At 38.2% G+C, this 23,559-nt stretch overlaps 1 protein-coding gene across 2 annotated transcripts in view; it reads right to left on the bottom strand.

Annotated features, from left to right (window-relative positions):
• DCDC2 (doublecortin domain containing 2) overlaps window positions 1–23,559 on the bottom strand; it is a 56,040-nt gene that overhangs the window by 19,888 nt on the left and 12,593 nt on the right. For both annotated transcript variants that reach the window (XM_069007983.1, XM_069007984.1), the window contains exons 3-7: window positions 16,933–17,009; window positions 16,682–16,813; window positions 11,560–11,703; window positions 10,686–10,740; window positions 9,013–9,208 (exon numbers count right to left, since the gene is read on the bottom strand). In XM_069007983.1, coding sequence (XP_068864084.1) covers window positions 9,013–9,208; window positions 10,686–10,740; window positions 11,560–11,703; window positions 16,682–16,813; window positions 16,933–17,009 — 604 coding nt within the window. The remainder of the gene's footprint in view (window positions 1–9,012; window positions 9,209–10,685; window positions 10,741–11,559; window positions 11,704–16,681; window positions 16,814–16,932; window positions 17,010–23,559) is intronic.

The raw sequence follows: 23,559 nt of genomic DNA, 5'->3' as shown, positions 1-23,559 counted from the left end.
TCAAGATCGTGTCAACGGGAGTTTGCAGGCCACATTAATCACAATTATTAGTGCTCTGAGTTACTTCCAAGGAAGTGTTTTCAGTTGGGTAACTTTGCCTCGTATTTTATAGATAAAACTTTAGAAATGCTTTTTGGTTTACGAAAAAAAAGTACGAAAAAATCTTATTGATGCAATATTTCACATCTCTGTGTCTGAATCATTAGTCAGTTTCTTCACAGGTCTCTAAGGAAGAAAAAAAAGGAAGGCATTTTAGAAAATGCCATCAATTACATGAAGAAACATTTTTTCAAGTCTTCATCCTGTATTGTTATGGGCTTATACTGCAATCTCTACTGAAGCAGAAATATGTGGTGTACCTTGATGAAAAGTCCCAGCACTTCCATTAAATTGAACTTATGACTACTCCAAACAGTTCATACAAATTTATAGATTAAACATGCTCCTCTTTTATGAGCCAACTCTGACTTTCTTGTGCCTCAGGCTACCTGAAAACTGACCACAGACAGGGCCATGGCAACACTGGGGCAGAAGAGCTCTAAAAGGGGGTAAGAAAGGAAGATGTGTCTCCCTGCAGCTTTACTGATAAGTACAGAGGATTTATTTCAGTTAGGTCCTCTGTTCTTCATGCCACAGCAAGTGCAGCTTCTGTCAAGAGGCCAAGCAAAATATTATTGGAAGTTTCCTCATCTTCTGTGAGGATATTTTTCCGTGGTGTCCAGACAAAAAGAAGATACTGGAGTTTTTCAAGTTTTGCCAGACACTGCATGACAATAGACTGCCTTGAGCCAAAAATCAGCACTATTTTTCATATCCTAAACAGACAGAAGTTAGGTAACCTAAACTCCTGGTAAGCTCCTGTTATTTCTGATTATTTTAAAGAAGGGTCATGCTCAGCAATTTAGGTAAAAAGGGGAAAGAAGAACCTGCAGAAGGCCAAAGAACAGATCATTCGAAAGGAGCAGCCAGCTGGAGAGAGACAATATGGAGAGGCTGGAGGATATAGACACTGAGGGATGATAAGGGCACAGTGATGTTGGAAAAAATGTGTGGAATGAGGAACTGTATAAGAGCAAATAGAAAGATGAGGAAGTACTGGCGAAAAAAAGGAAAGCAATGGGGTCCAACACACTGACTGGAAGGCAGAAAAATGGCTTTTAGGGAGTGGAAGAGTAGAAGCTTGAAAGAATGAGAGGGGGAAAAAAACCAAGTCAGCAGGTACCCAAGCCAATTTAAGCTTCCTAAAGGAATCTTCCTTCAGGAAAACCTGCAAAGAGGAATGGTGTTCTACTACTACCTACCAGCAATTGAATGTCTATGTTCTGATGTTACCACACATAACAGAAGTACAGCAAAAAAACAGCAATGAAAAAATGCTCATTGTTTTCAGGCAAGTATTTTTACTGATTTCTTGCTCATATTTATTCCTCCAACAAACAATACTTATTAAGGCTCTGGAGAGTGGAAAGAATTCTTATAGAATTTTTTGGTTTCAGGCTGAAGGTATGAATGAAAACTACAACCATAAGTGCTTTCCTATGGAGTTTCTTCAACAGTTGTGCTCTATCACACCTCTTCTCCAGCTCCATAATCCCACAGAGAGAAAGAGTGATGAAATCTCCGAGGAATCCAGATGGGTTAAAGCTCTGAATTCCCCAAAGCCTTGTCAGGATTACCAGGAAAGGGAACATTTGTAGCCTAGTAACAGCCCTACCAAGGAGAGGTAACTAGTGCCTCAAAAAAGCCTGCCCCAAAACTCAACCTGTCCCAAGTAAATTCAAATGATTCAGTTGTTGAAACACTGGCACCTACCTTATGGCCAACCTCTACAGCTAGGAGCAATGGAGCCACACAAATAGTAAGAACAAGAGAAATTTTCCACTTAAAAAGGCAGTGAAATTACATGAGCAGTACCAGAACACTTTGTCTTTAGCAATCAGGTCCAGGGGCTATGGGTAAGAGAAAGGCAGTGTGGTCAGGTTTGGATCAGAACCTCAGAAAGGATAATGACTGGTAAACAGCGGGTGAGGTTTCTGATTTTGTACTTGGCCAAGGTCTACCTCATAAAGCAAGCGGCTCGGTACTCGGCTGCTTTCACCAAAGATAGAAGGTGGTTCTGTATTTCTGCAGAGCTTTTCAGCTCTGTGACTTTGTTGAAAACGGACAAATAAAACCAATTCAATTTATGACAACGTTAAGACTGCTTAATGACTTGCACAATGACTCCTAGAAGTCAAAGATCTTCATTTTGAGAGTTACCTGCTCTGTCCTGGCCCTTACCCATAGCAGCTCTTGCTAGCTTTGCAGCCCCTGAGAATTCATTTCTGTGAAAGGGATTCCGCTGCCCATTCAGGAGAATTTTCCAGCTATTTTCAAGATCTTTTATACATCTTAATCTCCTGATAGGTACAGAACAGAGTAGTTACCAGAAAGAGCAGATTTATAAATGCCCAAAAAATTCTGTCTAGCAACATTTCACTGGTCACATTTTACTAGTTGTCTCAACCCAGAAGTGTTCAGTGTATTGTGCATTCAGTTCAGTATGTAGAAAAAGAAACCACGGATTGGTGCATGCATGACCAAGCAAGTCCTGGCTAAAATGCAAAGATAATTTTCTGTTTGATGCCATTCAGTATTTCAGCTGGAATTCTTTTTCTACACTTTGATAAACAAGGTTATATGACTTTATTATATACTAATTAAGTTATATATTAAACTAACTCATAAGAAATCCGTACTTTTTAAATAATTAAGCATGGGAATAAATGGCTTTTATATAAGCTCCTTTCTTAAACAACATTAACTGTAAAACATTTATTGCAGTGAAAATTATAAAATTTTAGAGATATTAATGCATTTCAAAATTTAAACTGATTGAAGTTTAGTAGTAGAAATTTTAAAAGTCATTGTAATAATAGTCTGCCCTGAATATTTTGTGGAAATTGGAGGCATTTAGTAACTGCAAGCCCTGTATGTAAGGAAGGAAGTCAATGTGACTATAAAAAAAAATTAATGTGACTTACAACAGAGGCTGCCTCATAAAACCAGTAAGTAAAATTTAAAACAAAATATAAAAAAGAAAAAAGTGGCTTATAAAATTGAATAGTTTGCTATGATGAATAGGGAGGACATCTGTTTACGCCTGTGCACAACATAACTTTATTTTCTGGTTTTGTGTGTGGTTGTTTTGGGGTTTATTTAATTTAAAAGTATCATCGTTGTACAAGGCCCATTTCCAACAAAAAGCCACTGCTTTTGTGATAGGTTTACATGTGTGTTCATGGCTGTGACTCCTGTCATCAAAAAGCAATGCAATTGAAAATAACCTGGTAGCAAGACACATATGAAACTGTTGAGAATATTAAAAAATATATCTTTTTCTTCACTTGATACTGTTACAGCCTCAAGCTTTTAAGCAATTGCTTTCTCTCTTTAGAAAATTTTGTATTTCTAATACAATTTGATGCCATTATAGAATGCTGACATCTGATGACCTCTAGAGGTTGTCCTTGTATGCAGCACTCTCCTTTACTGATAGGAAATACGGTAATGCTGGAGCAAAGGAAAAGCTGCAATAAGTCAGTCATCTTTATACATCAACAACTACAAAAACAAAGGACTGAGTGTCATAATACAAGGGCTTTTTCTTCCCTCTCCCCATTTTCTTCCCTCTCCCCTTCATCTCATTTATGTTCCATGTTTCTAAGCATCCAATTTATTACTTGATTTAAATTAACAGATCATTAAGACTATTTGCATTTTGAAATTAAGAAAGTAGTTCTCATTCAGACACATCTTTTTTAATTCCATGTCTGTTCCATAACTCAGCCTTCTCTTGAGTACAGCTGTGCTGGGGGCTAAACTGTCACAAAACAAATGCAAAAGCCCTGAAATGTCTGCCCTGGTCCCATCATTCCAAACTGAGCATCACTACACTTTTACACCCTCCTGCTGGGAATCAAGCAACATGCTTTCCTGATGTTAAGTATATATATATATATATATATTATTTTTTTTTCCCCCATTTAACATTTTGCAAAGTATTCACTTCCCTGAAAGCAAACCCAAAGAAACTCATTGTGTGTTTGAAGAAAGTAAGAAAGTGGCTGCAAGGTTTATCATCATCTTAGTTCCCCACGGGCATTAGAACACTCTGGCTACCATGATTCAGCACTGTAACAATACACACCGAGAGCAAAAAGGGTTCTCATTTCTTGCTATAGATTTGTCTCCTATGAGGAACAAGCCAACAGGTCTAGTAAAATCTCTGCAAATGAGAAGCTCTCTCTTTCTTCAGCAGCCTTTTTATCTGCTTTTACAATACAGAAGTGACATGGTCTATGCTTTGATGACAGATGGGTTTTTAATCTTAAAAGTTGTCAGCAGGAAAACATGGACAACAGTTTTAGCTCATAATGCAGAGCGGATATTCAGCAGCCCAGGTTTGTACTCTTTGGCAAGTCCATAATTTTACTGAAACCAATTCAGAGCAGGACAGCAATACCTGGGGTTCTGTGCAGCTCTCCCTATAAATAAGGGCTGGTCTTTTTCTTCCTTTTTTTAGTAACAAAACCAGAAAATTGAAATGACTGCTAACTTCTAAGACCTCATAATATTCAAAAATAGATCTGAAAAACTGTGGAGTGGCTAAGCCCATCTCCACTCTATGACTTTTCCAAATCACAGCAAAAATTCAAACTTCACAGTCTATTAACTCCAGAACTTGTTTTATAGTTTATGTAGGGAGTTACTGTGCAAGCCATGGGACCACGATTAAACTACTGTATTTGAATGGAATGGGCTTTAAATGAGGGTACTCCCCTCCAAGAATTTTCTGCTACACTTCTGAATTGCTGCTTTCCTGATCAACTTCCTAAATATACTCTTTACAAGATACGGTACAAATGAAAAAATTAATAGATTGGGGTTTTTTGGTGGTTTGCCATCTTTCTTTTTAAAACTTCAAACCAAGTTGCTGATAATTAAATGTACCTTTGGTGTTAGTTTCATAAACTTGAATTCTGCTGAACCAGATGCACTATTCTAAGCTCTAAACCTCACATTTCCAGTTGCAATTACCATTGCATGCAATATATTCGATGTTATTAAGGCTTCTTCAAGCACAGAGAGAGCCCAATCATAACATTAATAGTGTGCCTTACAGGTCACAAACACCAAAGCATCAGCTCACAATCTACTGGATTTGCCCTAAGAAGTGGTGAATTTAAATCATCCACAAAGAGCTTTCAACTCTAAGAAATTCTTTAATCATCTTGATTTAAGAGGATTATGACATGGATCAATTGTAATATAAATGGCATAAATGCTGGTGAAATTATCAGTGTATTAAAAAAATAAATTCAAAGTAAATACACATCTAGCCCAAGTAAACTCAGTGGGAAGATTAGGTTAAGCCTTAAGTACACTATGTGCATAATTCTTCAGATGTTAGGACCCAGGAAACAATCACTTTCAAACAGTCTAGCACTCAAGAGAAGATTCCACACAATGCTAAATTGGAAGGGAAAAGGACAGCAAAGAATACAGGATACATTCTCTAGTATGAATATTTCCTTTTATCTATTTCCATACACACCAAAATATGCATGTGTAAACTCACTGTGCAGTTTATTGGTTTCAGATTAAAATTAATTAATTCCTTATCAGTGACAGCCAAATGCAGCCAACTAAAATGCTGAAAGTCTTTTTCACTGTCCATCAGGAAAAAATTAAATAAAAGAATAATTTAAATTAAATACAATTCCTAAGATGATGATAAATGCTTCCCTGACTCAATCCAAAGCCTTTGAATTTGAAGGAGTATTTTGGAATAAAACCGCAAAGCCATTTGAGGAACTGCACTGAGCCTTCAGAATAGACAGCGGAGCTGTACTGATCAAAACAGTACTTGGGAGCCACCATTATCACTGTGCTCCAGGAGCTGGCTTCTAGTTCTCCATCAAAAGTAGATCTCCATTTCAGAATAAGACTCCTCACTCTAAAATGAACCTGAAAATGTCATAATTCAAGGCAGCAAGGCAGCAATTACATACCTACTTCATACTTCACCCAATACTTCACCACTCAGTCTAAACTAGATTTCTAATTTCACTGTCAGCTGAGAGAATAAATCAACCTGATTACCAGCTTTCAAGGTATTTTCATCAGCAGCCCCACTAGCCACACAGCCACTGTGGGGGTCCATCTCACCCAGAGACAAAGTAACAAACCAGGACAGAGTACGGGAGATTCTCTGCTGACAGGGAGACTTTTCAGACCACTAAAAGCACACACATTAGGAGAAGGGGAAGAGCTTGCACAATCTGTATTCCGCCCTTTCAACTTGGACTGGATGTTAATGTGGGTCTTCAGTGTATGAAGAAGTACTGAAAACAACAGGTGAAGCAGTGCCCCCAGAAGAGGGAATGTACCCTTTGCCTGTCCTTTGGATCCCAACATATTGACCCAGCAGCATAAGCTCCTTCCAAACCCAAAGGGAAGCATGATGGGTCCTCAGCAGACATATAAACAAAGCATACAGGCACAGGATAAGTACAAGTATGCACACAGAATGTCTGGCTGCCAGAGGAAGCCATCCCCACTTATTTGTATTCTGAAACCCATAGCTCAGTATCTTTAAACATTAATTTCAATGAAGCTTTTTTTGTTAAAAATGAAACAACAGCTCTTTTGTTTTCAACAAGATTTGTCCAGTTTCCCGGTTTACTTTCTTTCCTGTTGGCTTTCTTCCCTTTTAACTAAATTAAATGTTCTTGTTCCACAATTGTAGCACAGCATTCACATCAACTTGTAATGAATACTTAAAATGCTTAAAATGTAAAAACCCCCCAATATTCTTTGCTCTGTTGAGTTCTCAACACACTTCCATTATTTTAATACTAAGCACACTACAGTTTTGCAGATTATACTTAAAGGCTGCATGGCAATAAAGAGAAAAAAATATGAAATAAACTAAGCATGTTAGATAGTAAATAAAAGAAAGAAAAATTGTCTTTATGGTATCGAAATGGCCAGGTTAAACAACAATTAAAAGAATTCAAGGGAAAGGCAAAAACCTTGGGAAAAAAAAATTAGAGTTGACATTAAAACTCCTGAATCCCCCACCTGCTAGAAAAATTTCAGGGCCCTGTAACTGGTTTTCCAGTCTTTCTGTTCCAGATTACACACAGAGTGATAACAGATCACCCTTGACCAGCGTGATGATACAGCACTGGGCCAGAAAGGAGGTTATCGAATACATTTTTCATATACTTTATTATCCCCAAGCAAAGGATGGTGGAACGTGCTGATGGTTTGTTGAAACACTACTTTACACCTCATGAATGTGGATGGGATAAAAGGTTACCCTCTGTACTATGTGAGACAGATAAATGATAAGGACCATGGTATAATGCTGACTTCTGCAGGTATAACCCTGGCTTTCTGACGAGGGCAGTCTTTGACAATGAGGGTTGGCTGGGCAAGAGGATACTCACATTGCAGCACGGCTCACAGCTCCTACAGCCTGCCTGGCCTCTGCCTCAGGTCACTCCATCTTGAGGTGTGACCAGAACACAATGCACAAAAGACAACAACTTTGTAGGAGGTGACCATTCGGAGTCAGTGTAGTACCTTTTCTTTTAACTACTCCACTACAAGCTACCAAAGTTCTGACTACAGTGGAGCTCCCACACAGGGTCAGAAGTGAGTGAAAAGACTTTAATTTCCCAAGAGTTAGAATCATGGAATAGTTAAGGTTGGAAAAGACCTTTAAGATCATCAAGTCTAACTATCAACCCAGCACCACCACCACGTTCACCATTAAACCTTGTCCTCAAGTGCCATATCATACTTTTTAGAATATTTCCAGGGATGGTGACTCCACCACCTCCCTGGACAGCCTATTCCAATGTTTTACAACCCTTTCCATGAAGAAGTTTTTCCTAATACCCAATCTATGCCTCCCCTGGTGCAACTTGAGGTCATTTACTTTCATCCTTTTGTTATCTGGGAGAAGAGATTGAGCCGCACCTGGCTGCAACTGCCCACTCCCACTTTTACTAACAGGTGTTTATGTATGGAGGAAAAACAGAGGATCACAAAAGAAACCAAGAGCTTTTCTGAACATGCACTTGAGCTCAAACTAGAGAATCTGCTGCCTTGAACAGCTTCTCCTAGTTACACAAGACTCACAAAGCATGGAAAGCTGAAGTGAGAAGCAAGCAGTCACTTCTTCAATAAACTTAGTGGCTTTCCAACCAATTCTGTCAGCAGGTGGAGCAGCAACAGCATTAAATACAGAGACAAGTATGTCCCTCGATATGTCTATCAATCAAATATGGCTATACATACATATATATATATTCTAGCTCTTAAAAAAAATGGGGGGAAGGGAAATATCACACTATAAGATCAGAAAAACCATTTCTCAAAGCAGATGTTTATGACTAAATTTGCAAATTGCTGCCACTGCTGTCACAGCACAGAGCAGGGCAAATTCTGAAAGAGCCTCCAGCACCTCTGCTGTGTGATCAGTCTCAGCAGCTAACTGGAGTTGCTGTCTGTGTTCTTCCCCCAGGGTCTAGTCATTTTGCTACACAGAGCCAGGCAGGTAACCAGGAATCCTCAGGGACAGTGAGGGGTCCTTTGAGAACACCAGCTCCTTTTCCTCACGTTTATGCAGGGCAGAACAGTGGGGAAATGGTCAAAATATATCTTTTATTTTCCTTTACCAAAAGCATTGAGATAGAACCATATTAGCATATTAGCATAGAACCATATCCAATGTGTACTAAAAATCATATACCAGCCTCTTGTGCTCTGTAAATGAAGCCAGGATTGTAGTGGCTACACACAGGTGCATTTCCTAAGCAGAAAGAACTTTGGCAATTCCAGCTAGCCAGAGTAAATGGACAATTCAGGAACTATTCAAGCGTGTTATTCTAGTATTCCACTGGTTTAACTGAAGACCTGAAGCCACTATGCTACAACAGTGTTTGTCTCAGTACTGACCATTATCTTGAAGGACTCCTGTGGAAGCTTTTACTGCCTGTTTTACTTTTGTAGAGTGGTTAGAAAAGTGTCGTCTGGACACAGAATTCTTTGGATTCTGGCTTTTTTTGTCTTTCCTTTTGGGAAGCTGAGGTGAGGAATTGTTTTCTCCTTGGTCACTGGATCCAATGGTAGATTTAGATTGCCGATCATTTCCCTGAAAAGAAGAGTACGTAATTATCAGTGATGCAAATTAAAAAGCTTATTTTTAAAATTTCATTAAGGACTGGTATCAGGTGTTAAAGAAGCATAATAATTTTCAATCAGTACATTTAAGTGATATCTTAAATTCTCCAGAAAAGTATATCCTATCAACTTACTGTATGATCTGACCGATTAAATTCTCAACAGCTTCCAGGAGAAAAATCACATATTTATTATAAGACAATAATGTTTCATTGAAGGAAAAGTGGCTAGATGAATCCATGCATGCATGCATATTATATGCAGATATCTCTCAATATGTGTGGACAGTCACAAGATGTAACACGTTAATGTGATTTGTTAATAAATCACTGTCTGTGTGAATGAGACACGGGCATTATTCCAAGTGTCAAGAGAAGCTGGAGGAGAATGACAGTCTTCATAGGGCAGTAACACATTCAATAGAATGGAACAGAAATTTGTATATTTTACCACTTATTTCTCTTTGGAGGCTCCAGAGACATTTTTTTGTTTTGTTTTGTAAACAGTCAGTGGACATGATCAACTACCACAATTATAAAGACAGACTGAGTCTGACTCCCTGCTGTCTTGTACTTTTACAGTAAATTGCACTTGTGGAGAACTGGTGAAAACAGGTACTTATAGTCTATTTTGGCACTGTTCTAAATCCACAGAGGACTCTTCATGTAGCAAGCTGGGGTTAGCCTCTTCTCCCAGTCAACAAGCAACAGGACAAGAGGAAATGGCCTCAAGCTATGCCAGGGCAGTTCAGGTTGAACATGAGGAAGAATTCCTTCACTGAAAGGGTGATTAAGCATTGGAACAGGCTGACCAAAGCAGTGGTGGAGTCACCACTCCTGGAAGTGTTTAAGAAACAACTGGACATGGCACTTTGTGCTATGGTTAGTTGACATGGGGGTGATAGGTCAGAGATTGAACTCGATGACCTTGGAGGTCTTTTCCAACCTTAAGGGTTCTATGACTCATTTTGTACACATATAAATAGCTATACAGGATACAAAGCAGTGAAGGATCAAGCTCTGTATGTAGTGGTTACCTAGAACAAAACAGATTGCAAGCTGGTTTAGGGCGTTTTTCAGACTCAGCATTCAGGAACACCATTTTCTGCAAAATGTTTTGTAAAAGGTTCTGTGTTTTTCCTTTAGGTGTATAACTTGAATAAATAAATATACAAATAGATACAAACAGGTATATAGGAAAGAGCACAAGCAGAAGCTGATCTTTGCTACGGAAGCTTTTATAAAAAACAAAGCAGCCCTTATCACAATAATATTTTCTCAGATTTCTTCTGTCTAATTGACACTGCAAATAGCTCCAGATTCATCAAGCTTTAATAAGCATGCCACCAGGTGGCTGTGGAATTTTTTCTCTTCAGATTTAATTGAAACTCAAAGGACAGGGACTTTCCATCTGCCAGAATTCAGCTGAATTAGAAATTTGATACTTACACTGCCTTTAGACTTGCGAGATCCCACAATCGGAGGTAGTACAGAGGTTTTGAAACTGCAGAAATAAGCCATATCTTACAATTGTGTACACTGTCACTAGCACAGACACTATGTATCTATAATAAGGCAGATAACACCAAGATGGCTATGGCAACAGAGGTAATAGCTTTTTTCACTGCATGTTTTCACTAAGCATCAGTCATTCTGTTTACTGGACTATGTTTAAATGCATAATCATTAACTTATTTCAAACAAGTGCATTACCTCACAATGCATTCTCTAAATACCAAAAACTTGTAGAGCAGTATCCAATGAATTACTGTGTGAATGCTCCTTACAATTTCTTTCCATTTATTTCAATGAAATGGTTTCATGTTTTCCAAAGGTACAAAAAGCAAAAGTTTCTCCTCACAGACACCCAGTTTAGGACTCTATTATGTGATTTTTCTAGCCTACAAAAAACCAGACCCAAACATAAAATGAACTTAAGGGAGTACATGTTTCACAAAACATTACTAAGCAAGAGTATACCTAAACTGCTGTTGCTGCACCCAATCTCATTCAGCTGTACACATTTGTACCTTAAGGAAAAAAACATAGGATTACTTTGACTTGGATTAAGTTTTCTCTGACACTAATTTTGTGATACATGATCAAGGGAATGCTTATGAGATGCACTGGTCTTCTGAATTTCCATTTTTGCTTTTTTTATTCTTATCTCAACTTTCTCAGAAGCTGCAAATAAAGTTTTGCATCCATACTAACCCATGCATTGTTCTCGGAATAATAATTTCATACTTTACTGGTGGCACTTTGTAAACAAACTGACACACACAAACACAGGAGAAATGTATCACACCCCTTTAGAACTTACCCCTGTGGCCTTCTCATTGTAGATTTGGACAGCAGATCACCATACGGCAACTTCTTAAACTTCTCTCTACCCACTGCAACATAAATTTGCCCATTCTCCAAGTCTGACCCATCCTGAACAAGTTTTCCATCTACAGTGTAAAGTCTGAAAAATATGAAAATGCTTAATATAGTAAACCTTAACATTCAGTCGAGTGTATTAAGAGCATTGAAAGTTATGTTGAACTAAACTCACTAAATCTATGTTTAGTTTCCAGTTATGAAACCCAATAGAGTAGATGCCATGCAATGATCAGTAACTACATCTAAAAAAAAGCCCAACCAACCAAAAAAACTAAAACCTTACTTAAATCACAGTTTATATAAAACTAATGAAGTATGAAGTGGTATAATAGATGAAATATTCTTATAATTTCTAAAAAATAAATAAATTACTTTATACTTCTAAGGTCTTCAATATCTTCCCCTGATACCTTGGAAGGGATCTATTCCATGAATGCCTCACCCCCTCTCCTACCAAGTTCCACCTTCCATCTGTGCTCCAGAAACTATGCAGTAACCTGGGAAGAACAAGGCATTCACAACTGAAAGCCCAGGACCCGTGCACCTAACACAGACCATGCCAAAAATATTGCATTTATATTGCTATATTGTATATATCAGAAGGTTGGAACCTAGTGGGAATAACAGGAAATACAGTACTACATCAAAACAAGAAGCCATGTATCTTGGGCACCTATCAGTAATAAATATGTCTATTACACCAGGTAGATTTTTACCACAATGACTTCTGTTTGAGAAGAAATAAATGCATCAGGGACTGGTGGGGGGAATTTACTTCCTTGTCAAGTTTGTGGTTTTATTTCAGCATGGTCAAAACAGTGAGTAAGGAGGGAACATTCAAGAATAAATTAGCTCTTTCCTACAAAGTATAGTCCAAAACTCAACAATATTTATATTTCATTTAAAAGTCAACAATAACAACTTTCATTTAAGTCTTAAATGCAGGAATGTTGAATGGCTAACTTAACTGCCTTTCTAGAAGTGTTCTACAGAAGATAGTATATGTGTAAGTTTACAGTCATAAATTTCAACACAATGAAAGAAGATGTGAAAATATATACACAACTATACAATGAACATTTGGGGAAGAATATCAAGAGGCTACCTTGAGTACACCCTTGATTTATAACATGCAAAAATTTTCAGTTTAATAGAGAAAGAGCTTTTAAAATTGATACATATGGTGGCATAACCCTGAATAAACAGAAGAAAATTATGCACTTTACTGAACCAGGAATCACAGAATATCTGAGGTGGAACAAGACCTCTGGAGACCACCTAGTTCAATCATGCCTTGCAGAGCAAGAGCAACTAGAGCAGGTTGTTCAGGACTGTCTCCAGGTATGTTTTGAACACCTGCAAGGATGGAGACTCCACTGCCTCTCTGGGCAACATGTTCCCCTATTTGCTGATCATTACTGTAAATTTCCTTTTTCTTCTGTTAAAGTGAAATTTCCTGTATTTCATTTTGTGCCCATTGCCTTTTGTCCTATCACTGCGCACCACCGAGAAGAGCCTGGCTCTGTCTTCACCCATTCCCACCAGGTATGTATGAATGCTAAGGAAACAACTTTTGTGCTTTACGATTGGCTGGTCTCAAAACGAGACTGAGAAAAAAAAAACAAAGAAAAACATGAAACTAAATCAGGTATCATACTTGTGCCTTATTATTTCATTATTTGCCTTAAGTAATGCGATCCTGCCTGTGAGTCAACCAAAAACCAATGCTTGGGTAACCTTAGCCAATGCCTCAGGCTTGTATACCATTTGTTTGACTTATTCAAGTCCAGAAAAGCCATTTTCAACCTGCTTGGTCAGTTTACCAGTAGACAATTGGCCAATACTAAAAAATGTCTCTACAGATCTTTAACGATTCCTCATGAATCCTACAGAGGAATGGGGTGTGTGGACTAAAATTCTCCCTAAGACACCCTATGAACCTCAAGATTTAAAAGATCCACACATTTAAAAGATCCTCCTGAGCCTTTTGTTCCTCAGGCTGCAGAGTCCCAGCCCTCCTCATACGCCAAGTTATCTTCAAGCCCTTCCTCTCTGTGGCCCTTTGCTGCACTTGTTCCAGCGTGTCCACATCTTTCTTGTATTACCCTCATGAAAGTACCCTAATTTTCTGTCTCCTGCCACATGGCAACACATTTTTAAGTGCAAAGACTGAAAATTTTGAAAGGTGAAATTGCAGCTTTTTAAAATCTAGATCACATTGCTGCTTCCTTGAGAAGAGGTATGCTAACTCTGGAGCACTCCATTTATATTACTCATATTTACTTCATAGTGCAAACACTCCACAGGCATGCCAGCAATTCAAAGAGCAATTTATGTTTCACTACCACAGAGTCAACATCAGTTACACACAAACAGTGAAAATAAAACAAGCTATCGGAAAATCAGCAGGAAGCCTATTTCTGAATTAATCTCACTGTGTTCTGCTAGATTGCACTTTGCTTTGGGAACTTGGGGGAAAAAACAGCAAATCAGTGTACCACAGTTTAAGAATTGTTTATATATTTGTAGAGGGGTACATACAAAATGGCTGGGGTTTTTTGTTCCCGATCTTTCATTTTGCTTGTGTTTTAATGTTATATTTAAAGCACAGAAGTTGTTTGTTTAACATAACTCACAAAAATGTTACAGATCAACTGGCAATCTCTAATTGTATTTTTCACCCTGAAAATAATAATCACAATAGTGAAATCAAACATAATCAGTCTCTGAAGATGAAAGTGAAATCAAAAATGCATTTTTAAAAAATGGATCTTCAAACAAATAACAAGCATACACAAGTTTTGTGATTCTAATTTCTGAACCTACTTTTTTACAATTTCTGAATTTTGAAGCCACAATTTTCACCCACCCACTTGTCCACAACCATTCACAGACTAGCTGGGTTCTCTCTGGTTTGTACCATGTAACAAAAATGTCCTTGTTGTCACTTCTTCTGAGGCTGACCTAGGTCTGCCTTGTGAGATGTCAGTGGATTTCCATTTTCCCTCCTGAATCCAAGCTAAAAAGTGACAGCCCAAACAAAGCAAGCATACAGGCTGACAAGGGAGACAGCAAAGACACAACTTCTGGGACAATATCCCCAAATTCCCAGCTGCTGATGCACCCAGTACCTGCCCATCAGGTTGCTGCACCCCATCCCCATCAGCAATTTGGCAAGCAGAAAAGCTGCTTTCTCATCATCTCCTCTCTCATATTTCTTGCTTACATCCCTATGCTGATCAGGGTGATCAATAATTTCTTTTTTAAAAAGCCCCATGTGAAACTCTAAGACTTTAGCTTTCTAAAGTCTTTTAATAACATGGAAAAGAAAAAACTGCCAGGTACATAACACGGGTTCTTGTAAGTCCAGTTCTCCTTCTTTAATGAGAAATTATATCTTCCCAGCATCCGTGGTCTTACCAGATCTCCCCTAATGCTAACATAGTTTCAGTAAACCCCAGAAAGTAATATGTAACTTATCAGAGAACAATGATGACTTTACTAACTGATTTAATATGTATTTCTAGTATTTTAAGGAAAAGAAAATGAAAACTGAGTTAATAGAAAACCAGCAAGGGGAAAACATTAAATAATTAAAAATGTCATGTACATTATCTTATTTTTGAAGGATTAAAGGGGAGCACTGAAGGGAACTTCTCAAAAGGAATCTTAGTTATATATTGAATGTTTTCATGTACAACAGTCAGTTTCACCAGAGTAGCACCAAGTAATGAGAATAAAATGTGAAAGATTTTTAAATTGCTAGACAACCTGAGAGCAGAAAGAATTGGTGTGTTGTAAATGTCTTTTCTTGCTTTGTTCACTTCTGAATTACACTAGCTAAGAAACAGATCCATAAAGTTTCAACACATTTAGGTTTACTTTACTGCAAGTAAAAGTCCTAAGTAGCCAGCTAACAGAAGCAAGTAAGTGCAGGGCTGAGAGGAAAAACTTGATGAGAGCTAATCGTCAACAGATAGCATTACCTTAATCTTCTCTCACCTGTATCAGCTCAGAGAAAGCAATCAGAACTAAAAGACTACCTTATGTTCACTGGTTTGAGAAAGATTTTGCAAGCTTAGCCTCAGACACTGCCTCGGCTGTGCAGAATGGTTTTCCACAAAAGGCCTTTTCCCACCTGATGAAGAGATTTCTGCAATGTGCTCTGCATGGGGCAACACTGGAATGTCGGTAATTTGCTTGCACACCTTGACAGCCCACTTACATTGCACAGTTTCTCATGGACATCACATCTATAATTTTGCTCTAAAACTTGTAACAACTACCACATACCAATTTAGGTAACTGATTTTACATTGCAAAAGCCTTAAGGGACTGAAACCTACCTAACCAAGAGGTCACTTCCTATTCCTCGGATACCACAACTCAGACCAGCTGAAACACCAGAACTGGAAAACCCCAAAAACAATTTTGGCCTTGGTTTTTATTAGGAGGCTAAGGGCTGAATATTAAGCACATCCTAATCTTAGCCCAGGTATACAAACCCTAAAGAATCTATAGTATTTTCCTTGAAATTGCTTGCCCCAATGAATTTAAAGAATTACCAAAATTAAAAAGTAACACACATCACATGTATCTCACATTCCAAACATCTTCACCAACTTTACCACACTCATTTATTTTATTATGACATGTAACTTAATTATTAGCACTAAGTATATTGCATTATTATTGTATTATTACAGGCCTGCTAACTAATTAATTAATATTAATTTTAAAATAAAAGTTTAAGCAAATTGAGTCTATTCTTTTTAAACAGCAGTTGAAATGAAACCTGAAATTATTTGGAGTCAACGTATTTCCACTTTGTGGCTTTTTTATTATTTTTTAATAATATTAATAATAATAATTATATTTTAATTATAATATTTATATATTATAAATATTATAATAATATTTAATAATAATAATTATATTTTAATTTTCTTACAGTGGAACTTCCCATAAAATAGGAATGATCCATTATATCTACCTATGGAGCTTTAGAAACATATCTAGGCATACCAAATGTATCTTGCAAATATTCAGCTTCCTGATACCTGTGAACAGCTCCACTTCTGAGGGTTACTTTTCCTGTAACCATTTCAAGAATATGATCCCAGTGATTCAGTGTTTTCCTGGGAATGAGGAGGCGCACTGCAGGGCTAATAACATCTCCATTAGCAACCAGGCTGAAATAAAACAAAGTAAAGTAACTTGGAGGAGCACTTTAAACAAATCTCACCTGAAGTGAACACACCACTGCCACCACCCCTGAAATGGCAATTCACTAAGTGAAAATTGTACTTACAAAATAGTGTAGGGCTCCTGGAGAGGCTTTCGAAACCGTGCTGACACGGTGATCCTACTGTGAGTAACTGGCTTGACCTGCAAGAACAAAAGAAGAATTAGAAATTATGCAGTCTTCACATTTGGAAAAAGCTTACCCTTACCACCATCAGCAAGTGGGACACAGCATGCCTTTAAAGCATGCATTTTATTCCATTCCAGCTTCACCTTCTACATAGCACACATAATTAGTGCTGCAGGTTTACGTGTGTGATGAATAACCAGAGCACAGTACACCACAGTGCACCATGGGACAACATACGGTTTGCCCTGAGAAGACAGAATTGTATGGACATCTTTGGCTGTCCTACAGACACAAAGAAATACTCCCAAATGCTGTTCTTGCTCTCTTAGTCTTTATTGCTTATAACCATGGTGCAGGCAGTTAAACAATCTTCTCCTTTTAACAATAAATGCCGTTGCTGGATCTCTCTGCTATTATAATAACTACTTTTGGTCTTGTCCAGGTCTTTACATCCAAATCTACCAGCAATTTAGAAAGGTTCCTGAATACTCTGCTCATTTTAGGGCAATGACTCAAAAGTAAGGTGAACCGCAGATTTTTAGCCTTCAGGATAGTACACAGGCTACTTAATTCCCAGCATTAGTCATGGTACCCTTTTGAACACACACTGCATTGAGATCAACATTAAGGTCATTACAATGAACAGAAAGTTTAAAAAAAAAAAAAAAGGATAAACACAAACTCCAAAATCAGTAGGAAGATTTTTTTTAATTCTTCATCATTAGCAAATCAAAATAAGGTATTAAACCCAAACAAACATTTAAGAGTTATAGTACATGCATTAACAAGTTGGCTACATTTCTAAAAAAAAATACCATAAAAGCTTAAAGGATTAAGCAGCCGGTATGCAGAGAGACATGCTTTCAAACAGATGTACAAAGTTTATTTAAACTGGCAATTTTCCAGTCACTGTGTAAAGCAGTCTAATGACATGATGTGTTGCACTTCTATCACACTTTGTGCTAACTTAACCAGTACTTTTCATTTAATTTGTGGGAAATGGTCTGAACTCCAGTGCTTTTAGTCTTTGCTTGAATTTTCACATAAATTCATTTAGTAACAACTGGAATGCTGTCCAGATCTTTCTGTTGCATATACTGAAAAGAGAGGTGCTCAACCTATTACAAATTCCAAACAGGCTAAAAATTATTATTAAAATAATCAAATCTAACTTCCCACACAACTCAAAGAGCTCCACACTGCAAATTCTATGACAAGCACATAAATTCTGGAGGTAAGACAGCAAACCTGGGAGAAAAGGAACCAACAAAACAAAAGCAATACTGGCACTCCTTAGAGTACAATCACTTCAAGTAAAATACAACAACAGGTAAATCTGTAGAACAAAATCTGTTTTCAGTGTCTGCTAAAGAAGAAGCATATTTATTCTGAATTCAACTCACTTCAACTTTTTGTTTTTCAAAGATCCTTGTGAGCTGTGTAGCCCTCTCAAACATCTGTTTTTTGAGAGACTCAGAGGACAGAAAAGCCCACACTGGTCATGGATGGAGAAATGCAGAATTAGCCTTTGCACAGCTACAAAGACTAAAAAGACTAAACAGAAGCAATCAGCACCAGAAGGGCACAGTGATTTGAAGCTCAATGCAAAGGGATATTTTGTCCAGAGACATCTACAACAGGAGAGACAGCAAGGAAGATGTTAGTGCAGTATCATGCCAGCACTGCTTGCACACCAGACTAGGAAGCAGACTCCTGGAATGGCTGGGGACCTTCCCTTTACGCAAGCAATTCACTAGGCAGTGCATTTACTCCTTGAGATCTATTTTCTAGATGCATGTTTGTCTTGGCCTCATACCAAGAGAAATTTTGTACTAGACTGTACATAAGAGATGCACTAATGCCTGAGGTAACTGCAGTTCACAGTCTTGCTGTTAATTCCAGTGTGATCTGAATCAGGTGGAAGACTCACACCTACTACTACAGAGTACCTAGTACTACAGAGTAGTGGAAAGAGAGTAAGAGGTTTTTATCATACAGCTCATTAGGGGAGGCAAAGACATTTTTTGAGAACTGCCAAATAACTTAGGAGCTCAGCCATTGTCTTGGGGTGACTTTATGATGTGTACCTGCTATCGCTGTTCTATGCCCAGAAATTAACTTTATGCTTTTCTGTGCCTTTAAACTGAGCCTGAGAGGGGAGAGAGGGAAAAACCGAGCAAACTTTTCAAAGCAGTTGTTCAAGGACACAGATACACAGACTCCTCTGCTTCTGCAGCAGCAAGAGCAGAGGAAGCACCTGGCTTGCTTTTCCACCAGCTTTCGGCTCCTCTTCTCCGGAGAGAGACAGACAATTGAACTTTGTTTTTCTGGGACTTCAGTTTTTCCCTTCTTCTCTTCTGGACTGTTTCAACATCAGAACACACCAGGAGAATTTTCCACCAAGGCCCTGGAGGTGGGCTCACAACTCAGCTCCAACGAGGAGAGAGATTACACCGAAGGGAAGGACTCTGAAATTCCCCAGGTTTCTCTCCACAGTGAGAGGTTTCATTATTTAGCATTATTATCCTTTCCTGGTGTGTTTGTTAAATAAATAGTTTTTATCGCTTTCACTTTCCACCAAGGAAAATTTCTTTTTTCCTGAACCTGGTGAGGGGAGGGGTGGTCATAACCTGCCTTCTCTCAGGGGATATTTTCCTCCAAATTTGTCCAAACCGGCACAGCCATTCTTGCAGAAACATTTAAAGCATATTCTTCAGAGCAAAACTGGTCATTTATGTCACCAAAATTTGAAATGAAAATTTACTGGAAAAAAAAAAAAATACACCTTAAACTACAACATCTGAAAACATTTCTGTTGCTGCTGTCAGCCATTAAAGGGTTATTTTCTCAGCATAAGCAATCTAATAAAGAGCTTCAGAATACAAAAAAAAAAAGTAATTTTCTAAAGGGTATGCTACTGAAGGCTAAGACAATACTGATCTACTTCCATAGCATCAGGTCCTAATGTCCAGGCTCCAAATATAGGTTGCACACAAAATGGGAGGCACTGAACCTTGGATGCCCTTACACCTTTCTTTGTAGCTGGTAGGTTGCCAGGATAATCCCCTATAAAATATCCAATACATAAATAGTAAAGTTATAAATCACTTTTTCTAAAAGTTGATTCCACATCCATTCCTGATGCTCACTTATGCTGCTCAAGCTCTGCCACAGTCTCTCCAAATAGTCCCTCAAACTAAGTTCTCTGATGCAGTCTGCAACACTCAGGTTCCAATGCTCCACATTACTGGAACTGCTAGAAAGCATTCACTAGGCATAAAGGAGCCCTTTAGGACAGCCCCAGGTGTGCCTCACTACTTAGTTGTTCCTGCAGGGTGATGAAACCATTAATTTTGGTGTACACGCCTCAGAAGGCCATCAAGTGATTGCACATAGCCCAGTCACGAGAATCCTGAGAAAACAATAATCTGACAGATGTTAAAAGCTCATTTATTATTTGAGGGATTGTATTTCTGCCAATAATAGATACTGAGGCATCAACTTGCAAGTTTGTCTTTTGGGTTGCACTCTGAGGGTCATTAACATTTCTGGCAGCCTTCTGTGGCCTTACAAGGGAGGCCTGCTATTAAACAAGCAAACTGCAGGGGATTATAACATGGGACCAGTTTGGGCAAAGATTAAATATTTGTCTGTTCTACCTAAAAATGGCCTAAACCAGAACAAAATATAAACTTGCATTGTTTATCTAAGCCTGTTTAAATCAATGTACCTTCTGTATTAAAAAAATGAAAATCATGTTAGCGCACTAATACATTTGATAAAGTGACACCGCAAAAATCAGTGCATGAGAATACTAAGATGACCATGAGAATTTGGGATTGTTCAGCCTGGAGAAGAGAAAGCTTTTGGGTAACCTAATTACAGCCTTCCAGTACCTGATGGGAGCCCACAAGGCAGATGGAGAGGGACTTTTTACAGGAGCATGTAGTGACAAGGGGGAATGGATTCAAACTGGAAGAGGGTAGGTTTAGAATAGACATTAGGAAGAAATTTTAGACTGTTAAGGGTGGTGAGGCACTGGAACAAGGCTGTCCATAGAAGCTGTGGATGACCCATCCCTGGAAGTGTTCAAGGCCAGGCTGGATGGGGCCCTGAGCAACCTGGTCTAGTGAAAGGTGTCCCTGCCCATGGCAGGGGGTGTGGAACCAGTGATCTGTAAGGTGCCTTTTGACCTAAGAGATTCTATTATTTAATTTAGCATTTACAAGATCTGTTTCTAGGAGCTTTTAATATGCTGAACCTTGGTGGCACAAAATTCTGGAAAGACTTTTGGCACACCTGACATGAACAGCAGGGACAAGAGTACTACATCTTTTTTTAGTGTCCACTTGCTCTTTGACAGAGGCTTAGGCTAATGTTTGTCTAGAAGAGGAGCGATAACTAATGTCTTTGGGACAGCTTGCCTCTTGAAGATGTTTTACACCTGGTCTGGTTCAGGGACCAAAAGAAAGAAAAACTCCTTATGTTCATGCAGGACACAGAAACACTCTGGTCTGCAAATGAGAGAGAGGAAAGGAGAAAATATACATGTAATTAGAAAATTAAAAACCAACAAAACCAAACAGATGGAGGAAAGTGCCTGCACCAGGGGTGCTGCAAATGAGGTGTGTACAACACCTTTAATTTTGAAGCTGGCAAGCCTGCAAGTATATGCAATTATAATGCTACACACCATAATGCAGAATTCCATGATGCATAAGAGAGAACTCTCACAGACACCCAATGTATGTTCTGGCTACAGCATGTTATATTAAGCTCTATGAGTACGATACTGAAAAATTCAGCATAAGCAATCCCAGCCTGTTCTGAAGCTATGTTTTATAAAGATTACACTGTGATTAAAGGCTACACTGTGATTAAAAAGGAAAAGAAGAAGTAAGAAAAAACCCACCACTTCCATATTATACACCTTTCTTCTCATTAATCTGACTGTTCTGTTCATAGAGTTTAGAATAACTTCTGTCTGATCAATGTTAAACTATTTATGGTCGCAAAAAGCAAGGTTCCTAACTTCAAAATACAGAAGTATACATTAATAAAAGACCAAGTGCTCAGCCACAGTAAATCAAATTCATTCCTTTGAAGTACATGGAGTTCCACTAAACCACCCCAGTGGAAGACCTGGCCCGGGGTTTAATTAAAGAATACATAGTTCTGCTCCTGTTGTGTTTGTAGGAGGCACCACAGTGCTGTGGTGTCTGGAATAGCCTGACCCCTCTGGCACTGCAGAGTTACATATTAACAACAAAGTGGTCTTGGGTGAAAGTTTGTGCTTACATTCAGACACCAGCGTTACTAGCCCCCTAACCCCTTTATTTTCTTTTCATTTCACCAGCCACAATCTCTGATGATGTAAATCAGCACTTTCCCATTTACGTCAGCAACTGTAAGCAGATTTACATTAATCAGTGATCTGACTCCATTATGATTTTATCTTTAAATTTTGTACATTTTCAGTTTGTTTGAAAAGACCCATTCAAGGGCAGCTTCTCTTTCCTACTGACAAATGTTGACAACAACTCATAATTTGTGATGAGATACTTATCTGAAGTATTACATGACAACACACAGCAGCCACACAAAGTGTCCAGGGGAGGAAGGAGAAACTCAGAGAAAACTTTATGTTAGCTGGAAGCAATCAATCCAATGAGAATTTGCAAGGCAACAAGAGCTACACACAGTTCGAAATATACCATACACAGATACTCAAAACCACCATAATTTTTATTTTTCTATTCTTTAAAATAAAAAAAGAAAAAAGTTATTTCACACAGAGCCTCTTACAGCAGTATGGATTTTCCTTGAGCCTCTTACAGCAGTATGGATTTTCCTTGCTTCAGAGAGAAGTTACCATCTGTGAAATGACTTTGCAAAGCACCTTGCAAAGTCTGGGCAAAACAAAACAGCTAAACTCAACACAGGTTAGCTTCTGGGAGTGGGAATCACTCTGTGGTGTTTGAGGACTGTGTAAACACTTGAATCTCAGAACACATTTTACAGAGTCCCTTAAAGTCCAGCTTTCATCTTTGGTCATAATACACTGGGGTTGAACTTGTGATTAGCTCTGAGTGTCTCCTAACAGCCCTTTTAAACACAAAGACACAGCACATCAGCATCCAACTGAAGCAGGGTAAAAAAATCCATGCCCTCACAGCTGCTTTTTAAAAACATCCGATATATTTTTCCCTTATATGTTAAACACAGCTATATTCTAAATATTTACAAATTCAACAAACACAAACATAACACTTAAGAAACATATGCAACACATTGCTCAATCTACTTCAGGTACTTACATCTTCCAGTGTTGACTGTTGGAAAAAAAAATCAGAACCAAAGCTAAATGATCAGCAGCCAAACCATTACCTCAGGTATACTGTCATATGTACACATACAAAAAATTGTTTCTGTAAGAAAACCATTTTGAATTAGTCTGTGCATATCCACACGTATGTGCTTGAATATAATATGTGTGTATACATAAATATACACACCACCTTAATACAATTCTCATTAAAAAATTTCTGTTACATTCATGTTCAG

Source organism: Aphelocoma coerulescens, chromosome 2 (genome assembly GCF_041296385.1).
Source record: "Aphelocoma coerulescens isolate FSJ_1873_10779 chromosome 2, UR_Acoe_1.0, whole genome shotgun sequence".
Classification (NCBI taxonomy): Eukaryota; Metazoa; Chordata; class Aves; order Passeriformes; family Corvidae; genus Aphelocoma; species Aphelocoma coerulescens.
The sequence above is the reverse complement of the archived record's forward strand: the minus strand, read 5'-3'. Positions and strand labels throughout refer to the sequence as shown.